The 22,240-nt window shown below is 25.3% G+C and overlaps 1 protein-coding gene across 11 annotated transcripts in view; it reads left to right on the top strand.

Moving 5' to 3' along the window:
* Window positions 1–12,027: 12,027 nt before the first annotated feature.
* LOC126899396 (uncharacterized) overlaps window positions 12,028–22,240 on the top strand; it is a 240,256-nt gene continuing 230,043 nt past the window's right edge. For 5 of the 11 annotated variants that reach the window (XM_050674312.1, XM_050674317.1, XM_050674324.1 and 2 more), the window contains exons 1-2: window positions 12,028–13,010; window positions 15,944–16,009. In XM_050674312.1, coding sequence (XP_050530269.1) covers window positions 12,131–13,010; window positions 15,944–16,009 — 946 coding nt within the window. In that variant the 5' untranslated portion in view covers window positions 12,028–12,130. Of the gene's footprint in view, window positions 13,011–15,943; window positions 16,010–19,787; window positions 20,757–22,240 lie in introns of those variants that run through there. The other 6 variants (XM_050674315.1, XM_050674323.1, XM_050674319.1 and 3 more) reach the window with 3 other exon arrangements.

Raw genomic sequence — 22,240 nt, 5'->3', positions numbered from 1 at the left:
AAAAAAAATGTTAATGTAACATAAGCTTTAATTTGACGTATGTTTGAAGGACGTAGTATTTCCGGAACATTTTCAAAATGTAAGTTGAAAAAATGGACATTTGTGAAAAAATTGCTATTTTGAATCCCTTCCGTGGGCAAGTAAAAGTTCAAATTTAAAAAAGTTTATATCTCATGAAAGGAAAATACCTAAGGTTTCAATATAAAAAAATATTATTTTGATTCGTTTATATTTCAAAAAGTTATGGCAGTTTTAAGTGCAAGAAACATAACTATAAGTGATTTTTTTTGCAAATATTACATTTTTCGTTTAATTTAAACGGCCATTTGCACATAGAAGATTAGGTATGAGGACAAATTTGTTTATATTACATAATACAATTACAATTTATATTACATAATGTAAGCTTTAATTTGACATATTTTTAGAGGACGCAGTACTTCCGGAACATTTTCTAAAGATAGGTTGAAGGGGAAATTGTCCAATTTAAAAAAAAGTATGTTAAATAAAAGAAGTATATATATAATGTATTTAGAAAAAAAAAATTGTATTAATAGATACATTTTACGAAAGTTATAGCAATTTAAAGTTGAAAATTTAAAATCGAAAATTTTAACACAAAAATAGCAGATTTTTAACAACGGCAGCAGTTTGCACGTGGAAGATAATTCGTTGGAAATTTTTTAAATTAAAATTGCCATAACTTTTTTAAAAATGACCGAATGAATATAATTTTATTTTTTATAGATACCTTAGGTATTTACCTATCATTTTATATATTTTTATGAACATTTGACCATTTACAAGCCTACAGGAAGGGTTTCAAAATGGTAACTTTTTTTACAAAAAATTAACTTTTTCAACTTAACTTTTGAAAATGTTCCGGAAAGACTAACACTTTTATATATATTTTAAATTAAAGATAATGTAATATACTTTATTATAAAAAAAAAATTTGGCCTCTGGACTTGTTTTCATGGTGACAATGACTACCGTATGCAAAAATATGCTATTTTTGTGAAAAAATTCTTGATATTTTATTTTACATTTTTTAACATTATGTTGCTATAACTTTTTAAAAAATGCATGAATCAACTTTATTCTTTAATGATAAATACTTTATATATACTTCTTTNTTCTATTCTTTAATGTTAAATACTTTATATATACCTCTTTCATTCGACATAATTTTTTTTTAAATCCGATCATATCCCTTTATACAAGGGGGGTCAAAACTTTAAACATGCGTATTGAAACTAGGACATTTTCAATTTAATTTTTGAAAGTGTTCCAGAAATACTGACACTTTTATTTATATCTTAAATTAAAGTTTATGTGATAAACTTAAATTTGAAAAAACATATTTGACCTCTGGATTTGTGTTTATGGTAAAAATGACTACTGTATTCAAAAATAAGCTATTTTTGTGTTAAAATTCTGGGTTTTGTATTTTATTTTATTTTAAAATACCTGACAAGGGGAGTACAGATTTTCATAAATATTATATAAATTAAAATTGATATAGTATAGATAGTTAAACTTATTTAAATATGTTTGTTTCTTTTAAGTCGAGAAAAATAACTNGTTAAACTTATTTAAAATTGTTTGCTTTTTTTAAGTCGAGAAAAATAATTTTGAAATTTGAACTAGCTTAAATAGCCATTTTTTACAGCTGACGGTAGCGACGTGCAGTTGTCGAGACAGTTAAATTTTTGATTTACACGCTTGGGGTACGAGGTTCCAGCACTCTTATGGCAATGAATTTTTTGCATTTTTTCTTAATTCTTTTTAAGTTAGTATAAATTTTTAACTCGTTTGATTTTTATCTCATTTAGATTCAATAACTTCAATAAAGATCAAGGATCCCATCACTGTAGTCGCTACTCGCAAGAAGAAATTTTTTATTCATATTAAAATTATTTTATTATATTTTAAGTTTTAACTCGATGCAAAGCTGAGAAGACATTTTTTTGTGACTATCATTTATTTTCTCTGCTCTAACTTGATCTACTTTTTTCAACGATACGTCAAATGACTACAATTCGTATCTAGTTGAAGATATTAATTTATCAATAAAACAGTTACTTATCCCATGTTCTCCATACAGACAATTAAAATCATTAATTTCTAATGTTTTCAAAATATTTATTGACGAATCATGTTCGATATGATAATTTGATATGATGGGTTTCAGATACAAAATTAAATCATTTTACTTTGTAATTTAATAATTTTTTTACTCTATTTGTGTGTGCTACTACTAGACTATAATATTACAATTTTTTTTTGTAACATGTTGCTATATAAATCATTTCTAAAAAAAATGNGGTTGGGTTCTATAATTTTTTTCTTATGATCACTCATTTCCAAATTAAGTACAAAACACTAGAAAAATACCTCTATTGTCCAATTTTCAACCCCGAGTAGGCACGGGTTAAACTTGTCTGATTGACGTGAAATTTTTTTTTCTTTTTTACATGTATATAAACAAATTTGTGGTGAGGGGGTGAGACCAAGGAATTTCTAAAAGAAATTTTTCATAATCTATAATTAAGGACCACTCTAATGTTGCTATATAAATCATTTCTAAAAGAATGATTGTTAGTTTATCCTGAATTAACAATGGATTTTTACAATTATAATCAAATTTTATTATACGCTCAATTGAGTAAATCTTTTTAACAACTTTGTTTTTATTGGTTCATTTAGTTAAAATAAATCATTAAAATTAATTAAGTTCTGAATATTTTAATTGTAGAATCTCTTGAAACACCAAAAGTTATTAGGAAATGATTACTATTACTTCTATTTAAGTTATCTATTACGATAAAAATGCAAAAAAATATTGAGCTGTTCTGATAAATTTACTATAAATAGTATTTATAAAACTTCCTAACTGCATATTAATTTTAACGATACAATTTTTTTAATTCTCATAAAATTTTCTATTTAATGATGTCAATTTTAAACTAGCCAATTGAGCTAAAAGTTATGGTAAAATAAATAAATTTTTTTTATTATAAACATTCACAAAAATTAACTTTAAACGATTAAAAAAATAGGTTAAATATGTCATTTTCCTTATTTTTAACATATAATAGTCAAAATCAGTATTAATTTAAAACAATTTTTTTTTATGTAAATACTTATTTTTTAATAATAAGTAATAATATTAAAACTTAGAAGTGATAGAAAAAGTTTAATTGCACATTTGAATACATCGCGAAAAGTTGATTTAGAAAAGTATATTTTTGTTTCTGATGAAAGTTCCTTGTAGTTTAGTGTATTTATTCATAAGTAACAAACATTTTTTATTAAAAAGTATTGCATCAATCAAAATTTAAATTTTTATACACGTTAAGGAATATACAACTACTTTATTATTTTTATTATTTCTCCATATAAATTGTAATACTAAATTATTGAATATCAATTTCATACTAAATTTTATTACTATAAGTATTAATGTGTATTCATATATTATAATTATAAATCGGGATAAAATTAAGGGAATAAGAGTTATGGTTGCTTTTGAAATAATCTACCAATCTCTTAAAATTAACACTATCTACAGATTTGCATCGAAGCGTTTCTAATGATAGTGATTTTAATCACTGTCAGATATCATCTACACTTGTCCCATCTATGCCTCTTTCACACTGTGCCGAGACCCCACTATGCTACCGTTTTTTTAAATATAAGTTGAGGCGAAGTAAAAATGACAATCCACATGATCATTTTATCATTACATATTACTTTGCCGCGTTCTTCTCAATAAATAAGTTAATAACTTCTAAAGTAAATTTTCTAAAAATCTATTCGATCAGTCATTTAGTTAATTAGAGCATTTTTTAATTTGACTAGCTAGATAAATATGTTTTAGTATGTTACCATTAAAAAAAAATTAATAATTAATAAATAATAAATCAAGAAATATATAGAATTAAAAAATACCAAAAATAATTATCTTAATATAATTATTATTTTAAAAGAAATCGAATGAAATTTCATTTACATAACATTTCTGAAAATCAGTGACCCCATCATTGTAGCCTACTCTTTATATAGTATTTTCAATTAAATTAAATAGTATGTCAGATAAAAGGTATACAGGGTGATCGAAATCTGGTAAGACACTTATTTTCTCAGAAACTATTGATTATTTAAAATTTTTGTAAAAAGAAAAATTATTTTAGTTTATAAAACTCTACAATAATATGAAGTTAAATAAATTTTTTTTTATCCCTTCATACGTTTTATAATTGTTTAAAGATTTTGACTTCCAGAAAAAATATTGTTATTTATTATGTTTCATAATATCGGTGGCAGTGCAACCGGCATTTTTTTTAGATCCTTTAGTCTTACAAAACCATAGACTTAGCTATTAATAATACACCGAAAACCCGGTTTGAATCTATTATTGTTATCACTCATTTAGTGCGTAGTACATTTTTATAGCTAATTTATCTGTCATAACTTGATCAATAAAATTTGGCTAATGCAACAGCAAATAAAAATAATGGCTTCTGTATTTAATACAGTAAAATGACAATAGAAATTTGGCCTAAAATCACTTAACTTTAACAAGCTGTAACGAACGAACGGTTAATAGGATAAAAAAAATTATAAGAACAAAATTGTTTGTAATTTTTTTTTCTATTATATAAAGTTAAAAATAGGGTTCCCATTTAAGAAAATTATAAATAAGGATTTTTATCCTTGAAGGGACGAAAAAAATAATAGTTTGACTACATATTATTGTAGAGTTTTTTGAACTTCATATTTTTTCTCTAATATAAAATTTAAAATTCTCAATATTTTCTGAGAAAATGAGTGTCTTACCAGATTTCAATCACCCTGTATATATACAGTGGCGGCTCGTGTCTTGGACGACAGGGCGATCACAACCTCTACTAAAATTAATTAAAAGAAGAAAATTAATTGTATATTCTTAATTCTACATTTTTATTAAAAATGAAAATTTTTAAATAATAAAATAGTTTTAATACATTTTTTGCATGCGAACATTAAAGTTGTTTCACTCAGTATATGCGGGTACACATACACACAAAACAGTGTTTGGTCGACCGACAGCATCGTTCGAACAACATACAGATACGTATATTATAAGCGAGGCGCTTATCGTATACTTGCGGGTATGGTTAAGTTGCAAAATAAAGGTCAGATTTTCAAATAATTTATATAAAATGAAAGAGAAATACTTAAGAAAGTTATATAATAAAAATAGTTATTTTGTTTTGTTCATTTTTAAAAAAGTTATGGCAGTTTTAAGTAATATGAAAATATATGTTTTAAATTAAAAATTTTTTTTTTTGTAACTCACATATTTTCTCTTAATTTTATCTTAATTCACTTTTATTTAAGATAACATTTATCCTCAATTATTATTTTAATTCACTTTTTAACTTAAAATTTAACTTACTGCAATTTTATTTTAATTCGTCAGTTTTTTATCACTTTTTAGTTTATTCGCTTTTATAGCTTAAGTGACTTTATTCTCAATTATTTAGTTATATTTTGCATTTTAACTTTTATAGAAATTTTATTCTTGGTTATTATTTTAATATTCACTTTTTGTACTCATTTAATTTTATTCTCAAGTTTTATTTCAATCCATTAATTTAATTAATTCTCTTAATAAAATTTTTATTTTAATTTACGTATTTAACTCACATAATTTTATTTTAATTTTTTAATTTTTACTATTATCTGTTTATTACTCGATTTTGCTAGTAATTACATATGATTTTACTTAAATTAGATGATTTGTCACAATAAAGAATTCCTACTGTTAGATATCATCTATACATGGCCTAATTATGCAGTAATTCCATGGTGTACGTTTTAATATAACACTAAAAACAATGGTCAAGAAAACCAACAGCAAGTATGATGGATTAAACTGTAAGAAAATAAAAGGCAACGTGAAATACTAGTGTAAGAAAATGATATTATCATGTTAAGATCTAATAGACAAGAAATAAAAATGGGGACCAAGAGTCTTGTAACAAATAGTAAAGACATTAGATTACACATAACAAATCAAAGACAAAATATATCAAGACGAGAAAGTCGTGGGAAACATTTAGAAGTTGAGAATTTTAAGTTTGAAAAAGTACATAGTTTTAAATACCTGGATGTTACAATAAATAGCAAAAATAATATCCACAAAGATATTAAAATAAAAACTACTGCAGCGAATAAATATTATGGATTAACGAGCATACTCATATCAAAACAAGTATTGATCAAATCGAATATTACACTGTACAAGGTAGTTATCAAACCAGTTCTTTTATATGTCTGTGTAACATGGCTATTATTTTTGAATCTAATATTTAAAAATTACTCTTTTGTAGTAAATAGTATTACTTAATTAATAGTCTTGTCACACAAAATGCAATAGATATCAAAATTTTTGTAATCATTTAGTCTGTACTCATCAGCTATACAGTTAGTTACCACTCGACGACTACATGTAGTGCTTGACACCTATTCAATACTGTTGTGGTATGTTCTATATACTTTTGGTAATATAAACATATGTTTGCCATGTCATCTAAATTTTCTAGCTATAAACTTTTTAACAGTTATAAGCATCAACTTATTTTGGTATATTTTTAGCTATAAATCGAACCAATGATACTTGAGGAATTGGATTTTTAACATAAGTACAATTTCTTTTTAACCATCTATATAATTTTTGAAACTTTTGCCGATTGTATTTTGGATCTTAAATAAGATTTATTGGGTCCATTATGCAAAAATCTTTAAATAAAACATGAATTATTGCAATAATTTAATGATTAATTTTTAATAATTCTATATGCCATTGACATATTGACAGTACTATTTTTATCGAAGTTATACCTATTTTTCTGTTCTTTATTTTTTTGTGTTATTTAAAATTTCTGTTACATCGTTACAGTATAAAACTTTTAAAACTGACCGTTTATTCATAGACCTGTGGCCGAATAAATATCAATTACAAAGTTGTGTTTAGCCAAGTTTCTCCATATAGACAATTAAAATTATTTATTTTTAATGTTTATAAGTATATCTTGTCGAATTAAATATGATACGATAAAAGTTTTCAACTACAATATTAAATAATTTTACTTTGTTATTTATTAATTTCTTGATTCTATATGTGTGGTCTACTATCAGTTATAATATTGCAAATTTTTTGGTAACATGTTACTATATAAATAATTCCTTAAAATATGATTTTGGATTTTCACGTGATTTTAACAAAGAATTTTTACAATTATAAACAATTTTTATATTACAATACATCAATGAGATTTTTTAAAATATTTATGGAAGAATCGTTCAATGAGCATTACCGATGACAATAACCATTTAGATATATTAATCGCAAAAAAAAATATTGTAAAAATAAAATAAACGCAAGTAATATAAAGATTTTTCTAATAATCGTTAGCAAATATGGATAATGTACTATGATGTTATGCAAGCTATGTGATTCAACTTTTTTATGATAAGTAATAAGTGCGATTCATAAAGGTGGAATTGGAAAAAAATTGAAATAGCAGCTTATTGGCTAAAAAGCAAATGAAGTGACTAATACGTTTGAAATTAGAAAATATGTTGATGACACTTTAAATAACACGGTTTTTACTAGAAATAAGCAACAAGAATGTGTAGAAATTATGGAACTTTAATGGATTGTAACCGTAAATTACTGTGATAATTGTAAAAAAAAAAATTGCAGACAAATGGAACGAAGCCTTGTAAAACGTTTAGTACCATTTAATTGTGTTTATAGTATATAACTAGAAAGTCATTGAATAAAAATAATTGGGCATTCATTGCTGAATATTTTTGCCATAACTGTAATAAAAAAAGAGATTTTAAAAGACGACATGAAATAAAACAAAGGCAAATGATTAATCGTTTTCAGATATCTATATGGCTGCATACAAATTGATTCTCAATTATTGGTTTACTTATAATTTTATCGATAAATGAATCCAGGGCAATTAAGGATTGTGTATTCCCTCATTCTTATATAGGTACATCAATAATGTCCTATTACGAATATCTCAGATAATACTTTAAAACTTACGTTATGCATCTGGAAGGTCTCCAACACTGTTGTAGCCGATTAAACTTATAAATTTATTAAGTAACGACATATTTTAAGTTGAAAATCTAAAGCTATAATTATGATGAATGAATGAATATAAATTTTGTTTTCATAAGTCCTTTTGAATTTTTACCATGGTATTAGTAATTATATTGATGATCAATCGACTAAATTTTTTATTAATTTAACTTGAATATTTTTATATTATTTTTTAAGGTAATATTAGAATTAAAAAAATATTTTTGGGAGACTTAACATCCAATCTAACGTTAATAGATTTAGGTGTGAAAAACGTTAAATTTATATCGTTTAAATAGCCTAATTTTTAGGAATGAATTCATATGTTAACAGAGAAACAACTCGTATGTCTTCTAATTTGCCCAAGGAATTAATTAATACATAAAATAAGTCTTGAGTATCAACTCACCGATATCGATATATACTTTATAATTGAACAATTCTGGTTCATAATCATAGATATTAAATATAGTATGAAATTAATATTTAATAATTTAATAATGAAATTTTTACGGAGAAATAATAATTTAGGCACACTACATTAACCGATAGATCACCTTAGTTTCTTTATAATATTTATGGAAGTCCAAACACCTATAATGTACTTACTAAGTTGATGTGAACTTTCTAAAATTGTAATTTTTTATTGAAGTCCAACTATAATTATTAAATTATGAACAATTGTAATCAGTATTATAAAGTAAGATCAAGATTTTGGTACTGGTTAAATGACTAAATTATTTTGCATATTTACTAGTGGACTGTATTGAGGATAAATTTGATAGACAATTAAATTATAAGAAAAAATTAGTTTATTTCTATGATAACAATTTAAAATAATTTTATTCTGACAACTAATAAAAAACATACATAAAATAAATGTTTTCCAAATTATTATTTTCAGAAAATTAATAAAATTCCAATTCAAATTATATGAAATATGACCAATACACTAAGTAATGAACTTACAATCTTATAGTGAATTCAATAGCAGCGTTCATAAATTTAAATTTATGAATGAATTAAATAACATGCTTAAAATTATAACTGAAATACATAACATGCTTAGATTTGTACTATTTACAAATCTTTTTTTTCCTGGCCTTAATCCCAATTACTTGGGGTCGGCCAATTGTGCTATTTACAAATAAATTTAAAAATACTTATTTCTATAAATGAATGACTTCTACAAATCAAGTAATTAATACTTATTTGATTTTTAAAAGTGCAAGATATTTCTTAAACTAATTAGTCAGAGGACCAATAGGAACAAATTATCAATAAATGTTGTGATGTAAGGAATAAGAGGTGATATTGACAACTAATATTCAATTTTGTGAGTTTGTTTAGTGTGATTTTAAATTAAGAAACTAATTATTTCCTAAAATTACTAGATAATTTTAATTATTGATTGATTACAAGTATGAGTGTAAACAAGACATATGAAAAAATTAAATATGAGCGACTGATCCACAATGAAATTTGATAATTATAATTATTTTTAAATGATATTTTGTAATTGAGTACCATCTATCATAATGGAGTATTAGAACTCTAGTGATTGATTTCAATAATAATTGTAAGATTCTGACTTTGACTTTTTAATATATTACTAAATAATATTTGTTCAATATGACAACAACAAAATGTGTAATAATTAACTTAAATCATCAATAGATCAGTATTTAATGAGAAATTTGAAATCAACCACGAGGTTTATTAAATGATCTAAAATTTAAAGTTAGAAATTTTGTTGTAAGCAAAGTTTCCTACAAATACAATATTTAAGAGAATTACTGTTACAAATTTGTCAACAATACATATATAATTATATATAATAATTATATAATAGCGACAATGTGACGACACGATGTATCAGTTTTGTCTAGACAATATTTATAATTTGACACGAGAATAAGGCTATTATAACGAAAACGACAAAACAAGTTGACAATAGAGATTGAAAGTTTAGTTCATTTCTGTGAATAGTTCATTAGTTCATAGTTCATTCAAGTGATTAGTTCAAATGAACTATTCTTAAGTTTACGTAGTTCACTAGTTTTATTAATCATACTGATATTGTTTGGCCATGAACTATTTGTTTTATCACTATTAGTACAGCAGTACACAGTTCAGTAGTAGTTCACACTACTTATAAGCAATTAAGTTATAAACTAACATTATACCTTAACCTGAACATCATAAACTAAGCAAAAATTATTATCAATACCCTCATGGCTCATGTTATTATTATCACCTAATCCAAGATGGATATATTGACCAGTAGTTATAAATTAAATCAGAAATCTGATCTAATATTTGTACATTGTATGAATTTATTTTATTGTTAAACTGTTAACAACCGTGAACATTTTAACAATATAATTTATTTGTTATCTAATTGTAAACAGCTGTTTACTATTTACAGGATTTCGAACAACGAACCACAGAGAATTTTTAAAGAAGTTCGCAAACTATTTCATTTATACATTGCTACCAATTTTTTTCGAACTGTGAACTGTTAAGTTACAGATACTGAAACAGTTCAGAATAGTTAATCAAAGTGAATAGTTTAAATGAACTATACGTTCACAAACTTAACATCTCTAGTTGACAATAAGGAGGCTAGGAACGATTTCCAAGTGCCTAATCGCTATCCTGACAGAATAACTTGATCAGTGATAAGACACGACGTGTTTATTTTTTGCTATTATAAACAATTTTTCTACTATTCAAATATTCACAATTATTTTCTCTGAATTGTTTTTCTCAACAATACGTCAAAGATGACAGAACGTATATAATTGAAGCTATTCGATCCATAATTAAAAAAAATTCCCTTCAATCTTCCTAATAAATGGATATATACTAAAAAATTACAATTATCATAAAACAGAAAATATTGATATTTTTAAGCTTCATATTACATCAAAATATTTTTAAAAAAATGGATCGATAATTACAAAATATTTATCAATAAAACTATCATTTTCCTTGTCCACAATTCTTTTTAAAAATCGATCAATAACCAAGCTATCATTGGAGCTCAAAAATTGTATAACAATTTTTTTTATTTTAATTTTTGATAATGTTCCAAAAACCTGACTTCTTTAAACGTATATCAAATTAAAGTTAATACATTTTAGTCAGAGGAAAATAAAGAAAAACTACAAAATCTCGATCTCGATTATCCAAAAATTATATAATTTTTTGAAAATATGGCTGATTTTGAAGATTTTTTGCATTGCATTGGAAAATTTACATTCAAAGCTAAAAGAAATTGAAGATTATTTATTACTACACAATTAAAAAAGAAAAACTTTCCAAAGCTTTGTATTTTATGAGTTATTGAACTCTAAAGACGATAATTATGTACTTTATGGTAAATTTGACAGATTTATTAATTTGTTTTAAATTTGCATCGATATATTTCAATATATTGCAATATTTAAAACGCGTCATTTGGCATAATATATCTCATAAAAACTATGTTTACCTACATGAAGATTGCATTTATTGTAATCATAGGCAATCCTACAAATTATTCATAAGTTTTACCGAGTTGGTACTTTAAATTCTGTATCGACACTATTTTCAATTAACGTCTGTTTTTTTCCGTAGTCACATTTTTCAAAAAAAAAAAACTAAAAAATATACAATAGTTTTTTCTTAATTCTTTGTAGGTCGGAAACAAAAGGCTAATTAAAAAAAATTACTATTAAACTAATTTTGAAACATACATTTGTGTAACTCGAATAACATTATTTACTAACAAACAATAATATGAAATCATAAAAAAGAAGTTTTAAATAGGTATGTCTAAAATTATAAAAAGCATTTTTTTCAAATTCAATAATGTTTTTTTTATGTGTTAATACTATATTTGGATTCAGAAATTTATTGAACAGTTAATGTAAAAATTGCAATAGTAAAATGAATTATCATTAATTTAGTAGCATTATTCAAAAATTTCTAAAAAAAATGGCATCTCCAAAGTTTATAACAAAGTGCTTATTATTACTTTGTGTCATCTTATGTGCCGAATCAACACGAAATTCAAAAAAAAATGCTAATATTTTGTGTAATCTTTTTAAATGTATTGGATGGAAAAATTTAAATCGTGTCATAAATGTAACTTATTTAACGAAAGAATTTGATCTCCCGAGTATAATGCAAGAGCCAATAACATCAATTGATTGTAATACTAAAATAAGAGCTGCAACTGTTTTCCTTGGTTGCACATATGCAAGTATTTTAATAGACATTCTAACTGCTGTTAACTATCAACGACTATTCTGTAACAAAATAATGAGCAATGAATTTGATAAAATACAAGGCTATAATTGTACTGTAAAACTATTAAAAATTATATGCAATATTACATTATTTACAAAAAAAATGCATGGAGCCTTGTATGCAATAGACAAACTGCATACAAATCCATGGCAACTTCTCGAAAAGTATAGTATTATATTAAGCTTTATATCTCGAGATTTCCAAAATTTACAAAGCCAATTAAATAATTCGTGTCCATCACGTGAGGATTTGACATACAATAAAACTATATTGTATAATATACGGTTGAAAATAAGTAATATTGTAAAGAAAATAGAGTTTAACATTAATCAATATTGTACATTGGAAAAATGTAATATGTTTGTGATAACGGAAAAATTAAATACTAAATATGAAAATATTTACTTGAATGAAAAAAATATATCATTTTATTATTTTGGCAGCGAAATTATATTAAATGGTATCGAGATGTTGATTTTAGATAATTTCACCAAACTAGGATTCGAATTTAATTCTGATAGTGGGGAAACATTCATTCCACGTTCATTAGTTCATCTTTTTAAAGGTATATATTTTTATGTCTTATGCCCAAGTGCATGAATACTATTCAGTTATCTATCTGTTGCTGCGAGCAATGATTTTTACTGAATCGGCAAATGTTCGTCGCATTCGTTTTTTGTTAAAATTGACAATTTAATATGGTTCAAATGTTAAAATTAATTTTTTTGACTTAAAAGAAAAAAAACCCAGCAAAGGGGGGTTGCGGTACAGTGGTGACGTGGCATAATTGGACCAAGTATAATGATATCTGACAGTGATTAAAATCATTCAAACACGAAGACAAGTCCGGAGGTCAAATTTTTTTTTCCATAATAAAGTATATTACATTACTTTAAATTTAAGAAATACATAAAAGTGTCAGACTTTCCGGAACATTTTCAAAAGTCAAGTTCTACTTTCTATATGCATTTTTTAGATTTGAAGCCCCCCCGTATATAGGGATATGGTCTGATTTAAAAAAAATGTATGTCGAATGAAAGATGTATATAAATACTACTTGTCATAAAAAAATTGTGTTGATCAATAAGTTATAGCATTATAAAGTTAAAAATGTAAAAAATAAAATCAAGAATTTTCATACGAAAATTGCATTCGGTAGACATTTTCACCACAAAGACATTTCCAGAGGTCAATTTTTTTTTTTTTATAATAAAGTATATTACATTATCTTTAATTTAAGATATATATAAAAGTGTTAGACTTTCCGGAACATTTTCAAAAGTCAAGTTGAAAAAGTAAATTTTTTGTGAAAAAGTTGTAATTTTAAATCCCATCCCCTATGGGCAGTTAAAAGGTCAAATTTATAAAAACAATATAACAAATGATAGATAATAATAATATACATCTATATAAACAATTTTTATATTGATATGTCTATTTTTAAAAAATTTATGGCAATTTTAATTAAAAAAAATTGAAAAAATTTCGAAAATTAGTGATTTTTAAAATTGTAATTTTTTTGGAGGTTTCCCTTATTTACGGGGAACGAGGGAAATTTTTTCAATTTTTAAGGATAATGTCTTCGACTAGATACGATTTGTGATCTTTTGACGTATTGTTGAAAGAAATCCGTTCAGTGAGAGTTGAGAAAAAGTGGTAACAGACACAAAAAAAACACATCATAGTAAAACCAATACCTTCTCAGCTTCGCAGCGAAGCTAAAATCGCTAATTTTCGAAATTTTTTCAATTTTTATTACAAAAACTGCCATAACTTTTTTAAAAATGAATATATCAATATAACTTTTTTTTTTATAGATGCTTGATGTTTTTACCTATCATTTAAATTATAAAAAATTAAAAAAAAACCAATTGGTTTATTTTTTTTATAAATTTAACCCTTTACCTGCCTACAGGGGGGTATTTAAAATGACAACGTTTTCACAAAAAATTAACTTTTTCAACTTAACTTTTGAAAGTGTTCCGGAAGGTCTGACACTTTTATATATATCTTAAATTAAAGCTAATGTAATGTACTTTATTATGGAAAAAAAAATTTGACCTCTGGACTTGTCTTCGTGGTGAAAATAGACATCAAAGTTAATAAAAAATTACGATTTTTGTAAAATAATTCTTTTTTATATTTTTAACTTTATAATGCTATAACTTATTGAAAAATGTATGGATCAACACAATTTTTTTATGAAAAATAATATTTTTTAATAATCCCTTTTTCATTCCGGATATTAATAAGAAAATAGCAGATCATGTAGCTTTTGGAATAATCCACAAATTTTTTAAAATTAAACACTTACAAAAGATATGAATCGAAGCGTTTTTTTTTATAGTGATTAATTATACTTAATCCAACTATGTCACGTCACCACTTTGCCGCGACCCCCCTGTACTGGGTTTTTTTTTTTTGAATTTATAGTACATAACATAAGCTTTATTTTAACATATGTTTGAATCTCGGAGTATTTCCGGAACATATTCAAAACTTAAGTTGAAAAGGTTAAAATTTTGTGCATAAGTTGATATTTTGAATCCCTCCTTGTGGGCAGATAAGGGTCAGATTTTCAATAAATTTATATCAAATGAAAGGAAAATATCTAAGGTTTCAATATATAAAAAGAATTATTTTAAATTGATCATTTTTTAAAATGTCATGGCAATTTTTAGAAAAAAAAATGATAAAAATGTCGAAATTTACTGATTTTAAAAATAGTAATTTTTTGGGGATTTACACTATTTACGGCAAATGAGGTCAAAATTTTCAATTTTTGAGGGTAATGTCTTCAACTAGATACAATTTGTGATTTTTTGACGTATCGTTGAGAAAGATCGGTCCAGTTAGAGCTGAAAAAAAATGTCGCATCAGACACACAAAAAAAAAAAAAAAAAAAACACATCATGGTAAAATTAATACTTTCTCAGCTTCGCATCGAAGCTAAAAAACTACACAATTTTAACAATATATTAATATATCGAGTTTCTCTAATAAATAGAAATACACATTTTGTATGATATAAGAAATTTTAAAGGATACATATATCTATTATTCACTCCAAACTGTTGGTGGTAATTTACAAAAATAAAAATTTGAATTTTGAAAAACTATAAAAAATATTAATAAAATACAGTAACAAAATTAAGTAAATTTTAATAATAAGTTATGAAAATTAAAATTTTTTTACAATTATAATATAACATAATATAGTAATTGAAATATTAAATTAGGGGATATAGGTTATTGGATTTGCGTTTATTAATGGGTTCTACCGGAGCTAAAACTTTATACACAAATGACAGACAACATTAGAAAAATCGATTATTGAAAATAACAACATATATAAAATAGTGACTACACACTTTTTTATAACAAACGACCAAATAACAATTTTTAGTTAAAGTATATGTTTCTTTTAATTTAATAATAGTAAATAAAAACATAAATTATTTAATGACTGAAATATTCGTTTTAATTATTTGTATTTAGAAGCAGACAATGAATCCATAACCCCTCCAGCTACGGTTCCAGTTTTTTATGATTTTCTTGAAAAAGGTAAATTATTTGTTGATTTATTGAATTGTATATATCAAAACCGTTATCAGTTTCACTTATAATTTTTTTAATTTCTCTAACTTTATATACTCATTAATCACACCAAACTGATTGAAATTTGAAAAATATAAAACATGAATTTTGACAAGTAATCAAAATTACGGTTGTTAAAAAAAACCTTTAGATATATCGTTACTTATTTGGCAATATTATTTACATGCAATTGGACAAATTTTTCTAAGCACGGATAATTTTTAATTTCAGAAATATTTTTCTGTCTACATTTATTTAGAATTATACGTTGAATCCGAAATATCTCTAGCTACGATTCCAGTTTTTTATGATTCTCTTCGAATAGGTAAATTAATTGTTGATTATCTAAAAATTTAATCTCTTAAATTAGTCTCTTAAATTTTTTGAAATTATTTAAACTTAATTAACTACACATTTTTAGTATGGAATTTCATATATTAAGCGTTTCTATTAAATAGAAATACACATTTTGAATGATATTCGTATTCTTAAAAGATTGTATGAAAAATTGTATGGAAATTAAAAGATATAAAAACATGAATTTCGAAAAGTTATTGAATATTATAACTGTTAAAAGAATGTTGTTTAACTACATCAATTTGACATTAAACAAATTAACATTTAAAAATTACGCAGATAAACAATGAAAACTTTCAATTAGTTATGATGTACAATGATATTATATAAATTATATTTGATAGTATAAATTCATAGAACTATATTCAAACACTAACACTACGGGATTAATTTGGAAGGCATTAAAGGATATATCTAACAATACGATAATATTTATTTGGTTAGGATATGTAAATGAGTAATTTCTCATGTATAATCCATATTGCCATCTAAAATGCAATTATGTTAGTGGTGCTCCGGTGCAAAGTCCAGCAAGGCCACATCCAACCGCAAATGAAACGTTGAGTCTTCTTCCCACTGTCAAAGTGATGACGTTGAGGTAATACGCCACTCAATGAACCGATTTGCACCCGCGCACCGTCTCTATCATCGCTGCTTACTTTTTTACATCTGAGGGCCATGGCGAAGATCTTATCGCCAACGCCAGCAAAAGTGTCGTGATACCATGTGAAGATTTTTATTTATTGTGTTCGTCTTTTCGGTTCTTTGTTTTTAAATAATTTGTTGTTGTTCATGAATAATAAACGGCCCACGGATCCCTACTATCAAATTTAGTGCCGATTACAAAATTACGACGTAAGTCATGTCAACTGGCCCCCGGTAAGGATCTCAACTTGTCTTACATTAGATTAAGTTATGAAAACCATTTCTGACTTGATTTTCATTTTATTTTTCATATAAGAAACAGATGGGTTTCCTTTACATTCTCTTTGCTTTGAGTTATTTCAGTCACACAGTTCACTGATGTCAGCAGTGAATTCCTGTTTCCAAATTCTTTTTTATTTGATTCGTGGTCAGTGATCCTATTTGTAATTTTTAAGTGTATGATTTAAAAAAATAGACTTATTTTTGGACAATGTATCTAATGATTAATTTTACGGTTTGAACTTAGATAATCAGTAGTATGACCTACTTTTGGGGCGTGACTTTCTGATGGATTAACTTAGAACACAATCATTCATATGATTTTTGCATAAGTTAACTTTTAACATAATATAGCAATATAATAATAAAAAAAAAATTATTTTTTTTATTTCATAATTAATGATTGGTCTTAATAATTCCAAAAGTTGAAAAAAAAAATATATATAGTTGTATATAATTTACATAAAATAATCAAAAATAAAGTATTTTAAATTTATGCTAGAAATATATATATATATATAAACATTGAAGTAATTATTCTTTTCAACAGATTTAATAGATGATACCATAATGAATGAAGAATCTGAGTTTGAAACAGAAGAACTTACTAAAAAAGATACACGGAATTTTATAAATTTTATTTAAATTATTTTTTAGTTAATATTCAGTCACATAAAATATAGTTTAACTTTTAGTGTACCTATATGTCATTGAGATCATAATAATATAATAATAATAATAATAATTTTTTCGGAGCAACTAAGAACTGATTAATATATTTTTACATAACTTTCAATATATTTATGTACTCTTACTTTGAGGTGTTATACAACAAATAAGATTTTTTTTCGTATTAAAAAATGTGTAATTTATGATACGCAATATTTTGTTAATTATCGATAAAATCAAATAGTATGTTACTATTTTAATAAACTATTTGTTATTGTAACAACCGATTTTTTTTTGTAGTTTTAGTTTTAGTTATTATCGAAGAATCGCTAGTTCACGCTCTTGTTCCGACAGGTTGTCCGTAGGATCCCTGTTTGTCCCAAGTTCGTTATTTTGTGGTGCTTGTATGTTTTTATCCATATAGTTCCTACGAGTAGTCGAGAATTAAGGTCCATCACAGCAGAGCTCGATACTGTGATAAGGCTGTATACTCTATGGTGCGCCAGGTGCCATAAAGGATTCCAATGGTCACTTTACCTTTCGACTAACTACCCTGTGACAATTTAGCAACCCTTTCACTTGGTATGGCTGGATTAGGGCGTCCTATTTGCTGTTAGCAAGCAGGTATGTCCAGGCCTACCGGTCCCAACTAACCAAAGTCATGACCGGCTAGGAGCAGTAGTACGTGTTTCCACCCCCATTGAATTAACTAGGGTCCGCGGGGTTGTTAGATCCGTGATCCTTGCGGACCGTCCGCGGGAATTTTTTTTTTTTGTATGTACTACGTTGAGGTCGAGTAGTAGTCGTCGTCTTTAATGTCCTTAACTATTTTATTGAAAATCGTGTTCAATTCTAGGGTGAAACTTAAGTTGTATGGATATAGTGAGGAAAAATATACTGATGATACAACAACAAACTTTTAATTCATTTTAATGAAAAAATGGCAAATGAAATAATAGTATGGTGTCATAAACGCAAAAATGGGTAGAATTTTCAACTACTGAGACTAAATACCTAGCACTGTGTGAAGCGTTACAGGAACTTACATGGTTACATGATATTAGCAAGAAATCTTCCGGAAACAAAGTGAAAGACACGTATTTAATATATGGACAGCCAAAGTTCTATTAAATTAGTGAAAAATTCAGAATTCGATAAACGAATTAAACATAGGAATTTTGGTTATCATTATATTAATGAAGTTCAATGAAGGGATGTTTCCACTGGAGTATTTGACCAACAAATAAAGGTTTGTTGACATCTTGATGAGTCAACTACACGGATAAGAATTCAAGAACTCAGAAGTATGTAAGGAAATATAGAGGGTGTTGGTTTAATGTATGTAACTAATAGTAAAGTCATATTCAGTAGGACCTAAAAATAGTAAAATCAATAACTAAAATTTTCGATCACCAAAATTGGTGGTTTTCCAGATCCTATAAGTTATTCATAAATTTTACCGAGTTGACACTTTAAATTCTGTACCGACACTATTTTCAATTAACGTCTCTTTGTTTCGGTAGTCACATTTTTCAAAAAAAAAAAAAAAAATAGTAAAAATATACAATAGTTTTTTTCTTAATTCTTTGCAGGTCGGAAATAAAAGGCTAATTAAAAAAATCATTATTAAACTAATTTTGAAACATACATTTGTGTAACTTGAATAACATTATTTACTATACATCAATAATATGAAATCATAAAAAAAGCTTTAAATAGGCATATCTAAAATTATAAAAAACATTTTTTTCAAATACAATTTAATGTTTCTTTTATGTGTAAAAATTTATATTCGGAATCAGTATTGAATTGAACAGTTTATATAAAAGTTACCATACTAATTATTATCATTATTATATTAGCATCATTCAAAGATTTCTAAAAATGATATCTTTAAAGTTTATAACAAAGAGCTTTTTATTATTTTGTGTCATCTTATGTATTATATCGGAAAGAATTAGTATAACAAATACTTGTATTGTGAATAATCTTTTCAAATGTATCGGGTGGAAAAATTTAAATCGTGTCATAAATGTAACTTATTTAACGCAAGAATTTGATCTCCCGAGTATAATGCAAGAGCCAATAACACCAATTGAATGTAATTCTAAAATAAGAGCCGCAACTGTTTTCCTTGGTTGCACATACGCAAGTATTTTAATGGACATCCTAACTGCTGTCAACTATCATCAAATATTCTGTGACAAAATAATGAGCAATGAATCTAACAAAACTCAAGGCTATAATTGCACTGTAAAACTATTAGAAATAATATTCAATATAACTTTATTTACAAAAAAAATGCACGGAGCCTTGTATGCAATAGACAGACTACATTTAAGTCCATGGCAACTTCTCGAAAAGTATAATATTATTTTAAACTTTATATCTCAAGATTTCCAAAATTTACAAAGTCAATTAAATTATTCGTTTCCATCGCGTGAGGATTTGACATACAATAAAATTATATTGTATAATATACATTTGAAAATAAATAATTTTATAAAGAAAATAGAGTTTAACATTAATCAATATTGTACATTGGAAAAATGTAATATGTTTGTGTTAACAGAAAAATTGAACGGCCTATATAAAAATATAAACTTGAACGGAGAAAATATAGCATTTTATTATTGCGGCAGTGAAATTATATTAAATGGAATCGAGATGTTGATTTTAGATAATTTCACCAAACTAGGATTCGAATTTAATTCTGATAATGGGGAAACATTCATTCCACGTTCATTAGATCATCTTTTTAAAGGTATATATTTTTATGACTTATGCCCGGTTGCATGAATACTATTCAGTTATCTATCTTATATATAAATAATCGGTTCTGTAAAATTTACTTTACAAAATACTTATCGATTAATATAAGTATCATGTAAAGAGTATAATATAATGAGGTTAACACGTTATAAACACTTACCTGGTTGTAATTTATATATGAATTATCACTCATCTCAAATAATCTGTTATAATTGTATTATTATTCTTTAAAATATTTTTTATGTAAAAATTAATAATATCCTTTTCGATTCCGAAACTGTTTATTAATATTATTTTTAGGAGAATGTATTTTAATTTTCGAATTATTAAATTTCGAATAATCAATGACACAAATCACACAAAGATATTGATGTTATGTATAAAATCCAATTTTAATTTTTTAACGATCAGCAGCATTATCGGGAAATTTAATAAATTGAAGAGGCAATAGACCGATTTGTGTAGACACTATTTTATTGACTCTTCAAACAGTGCCTTTATGTACGACAATTTGATCTCCTTACATCATTTGAAATGCTCTAGTGGCATAATATCGAAGCGCTAATAAAAGATGTAACTCAGAGGACAACAAATAACTTCTTTGAGTTTTGTATTTTATAGCATCCCCGTACATTGTCGAAAGTAACATTAAAGTTTCTTTAGATAATCTAAAACTATTTTAGCTTCGATGCGAAGCTGAGAAAGTATTAATTTTACCATGATGAGTTTTTTTTTGTGTTTGTCACTACTTTTTTCAGCTCTAACTGGACCAATTTATTTCAAAAATACGTCAAAAGATCACAAATCGTATCTAGTTGAAGACATTACCCTTAAAAATTGAAAAAATTTCCCTCGTTCCCCGCAAATAGGGGAAATCTCAAAAAAAATTACAATTATTAAAATCGGTAAATTTTGTCATTTTTTTCACTTTCTTTTCTTAAAACTTCCATAATTTTTTCAAAAATGAACAAATTAATAAAAAATTTTATATGTCAAAACCTTAGATATTTACCTTTCATTTGATATCATTTTTTGAAAATCTAACAATTAATCTGATTACAGGGGGGATTTAAAATAGTAACTTTTTTACAAAAACTAACTTTTTCAACTTAATTTTTGAAAATGTTCCGGAAATACTGCATTCTTTAAACATATATCAAATTAAAGCATATTATATGTAATATAAAATGAAAAAAAAAATAGGTCCCGACGACCTATCTTTTATGCGCAATTGGCTACCGTATTAAAAATTTGCTATTTTTGTGTTAAAATCCTGGATTTTGTATTTTATTTTATTTTAAAATATCTTATAAGGGCAATACACTGAGTTTCATGAATATTGTATAATTTAATTGACATAGAATATTTTTCACAAGTACAGATTTTCATAAATATTATATTGTTAAGAACCCCTGAATATTATTTTATAATTGTGTGGAGTATATAATACATGGTCGTCCGACTGTCGTCGAACAC

The sequence above is a fragment of the Daktulosphaira vitifoliae genome, unplaced genomic scaffold (genome assembly GCF_025091365.1).
Source record: "Daktulosphaira vitifoliae isolate Bord-2020 unplaced genomic scaffold, ASM2509136v1 Scaffold_2, whole genome shotgun sequence".
Classification (NCBI taxonomy): domain Eukaryota; kingdom Metazoa; phylum Arthropoda; class Insecta; order Hemiptera; family Phylloxeridae; genus Daktulosphaira; species Daktulosphaira vitifoliae.
This window is presented reverse-complemented; position numbering and strand designations above follow the sequence as displayed.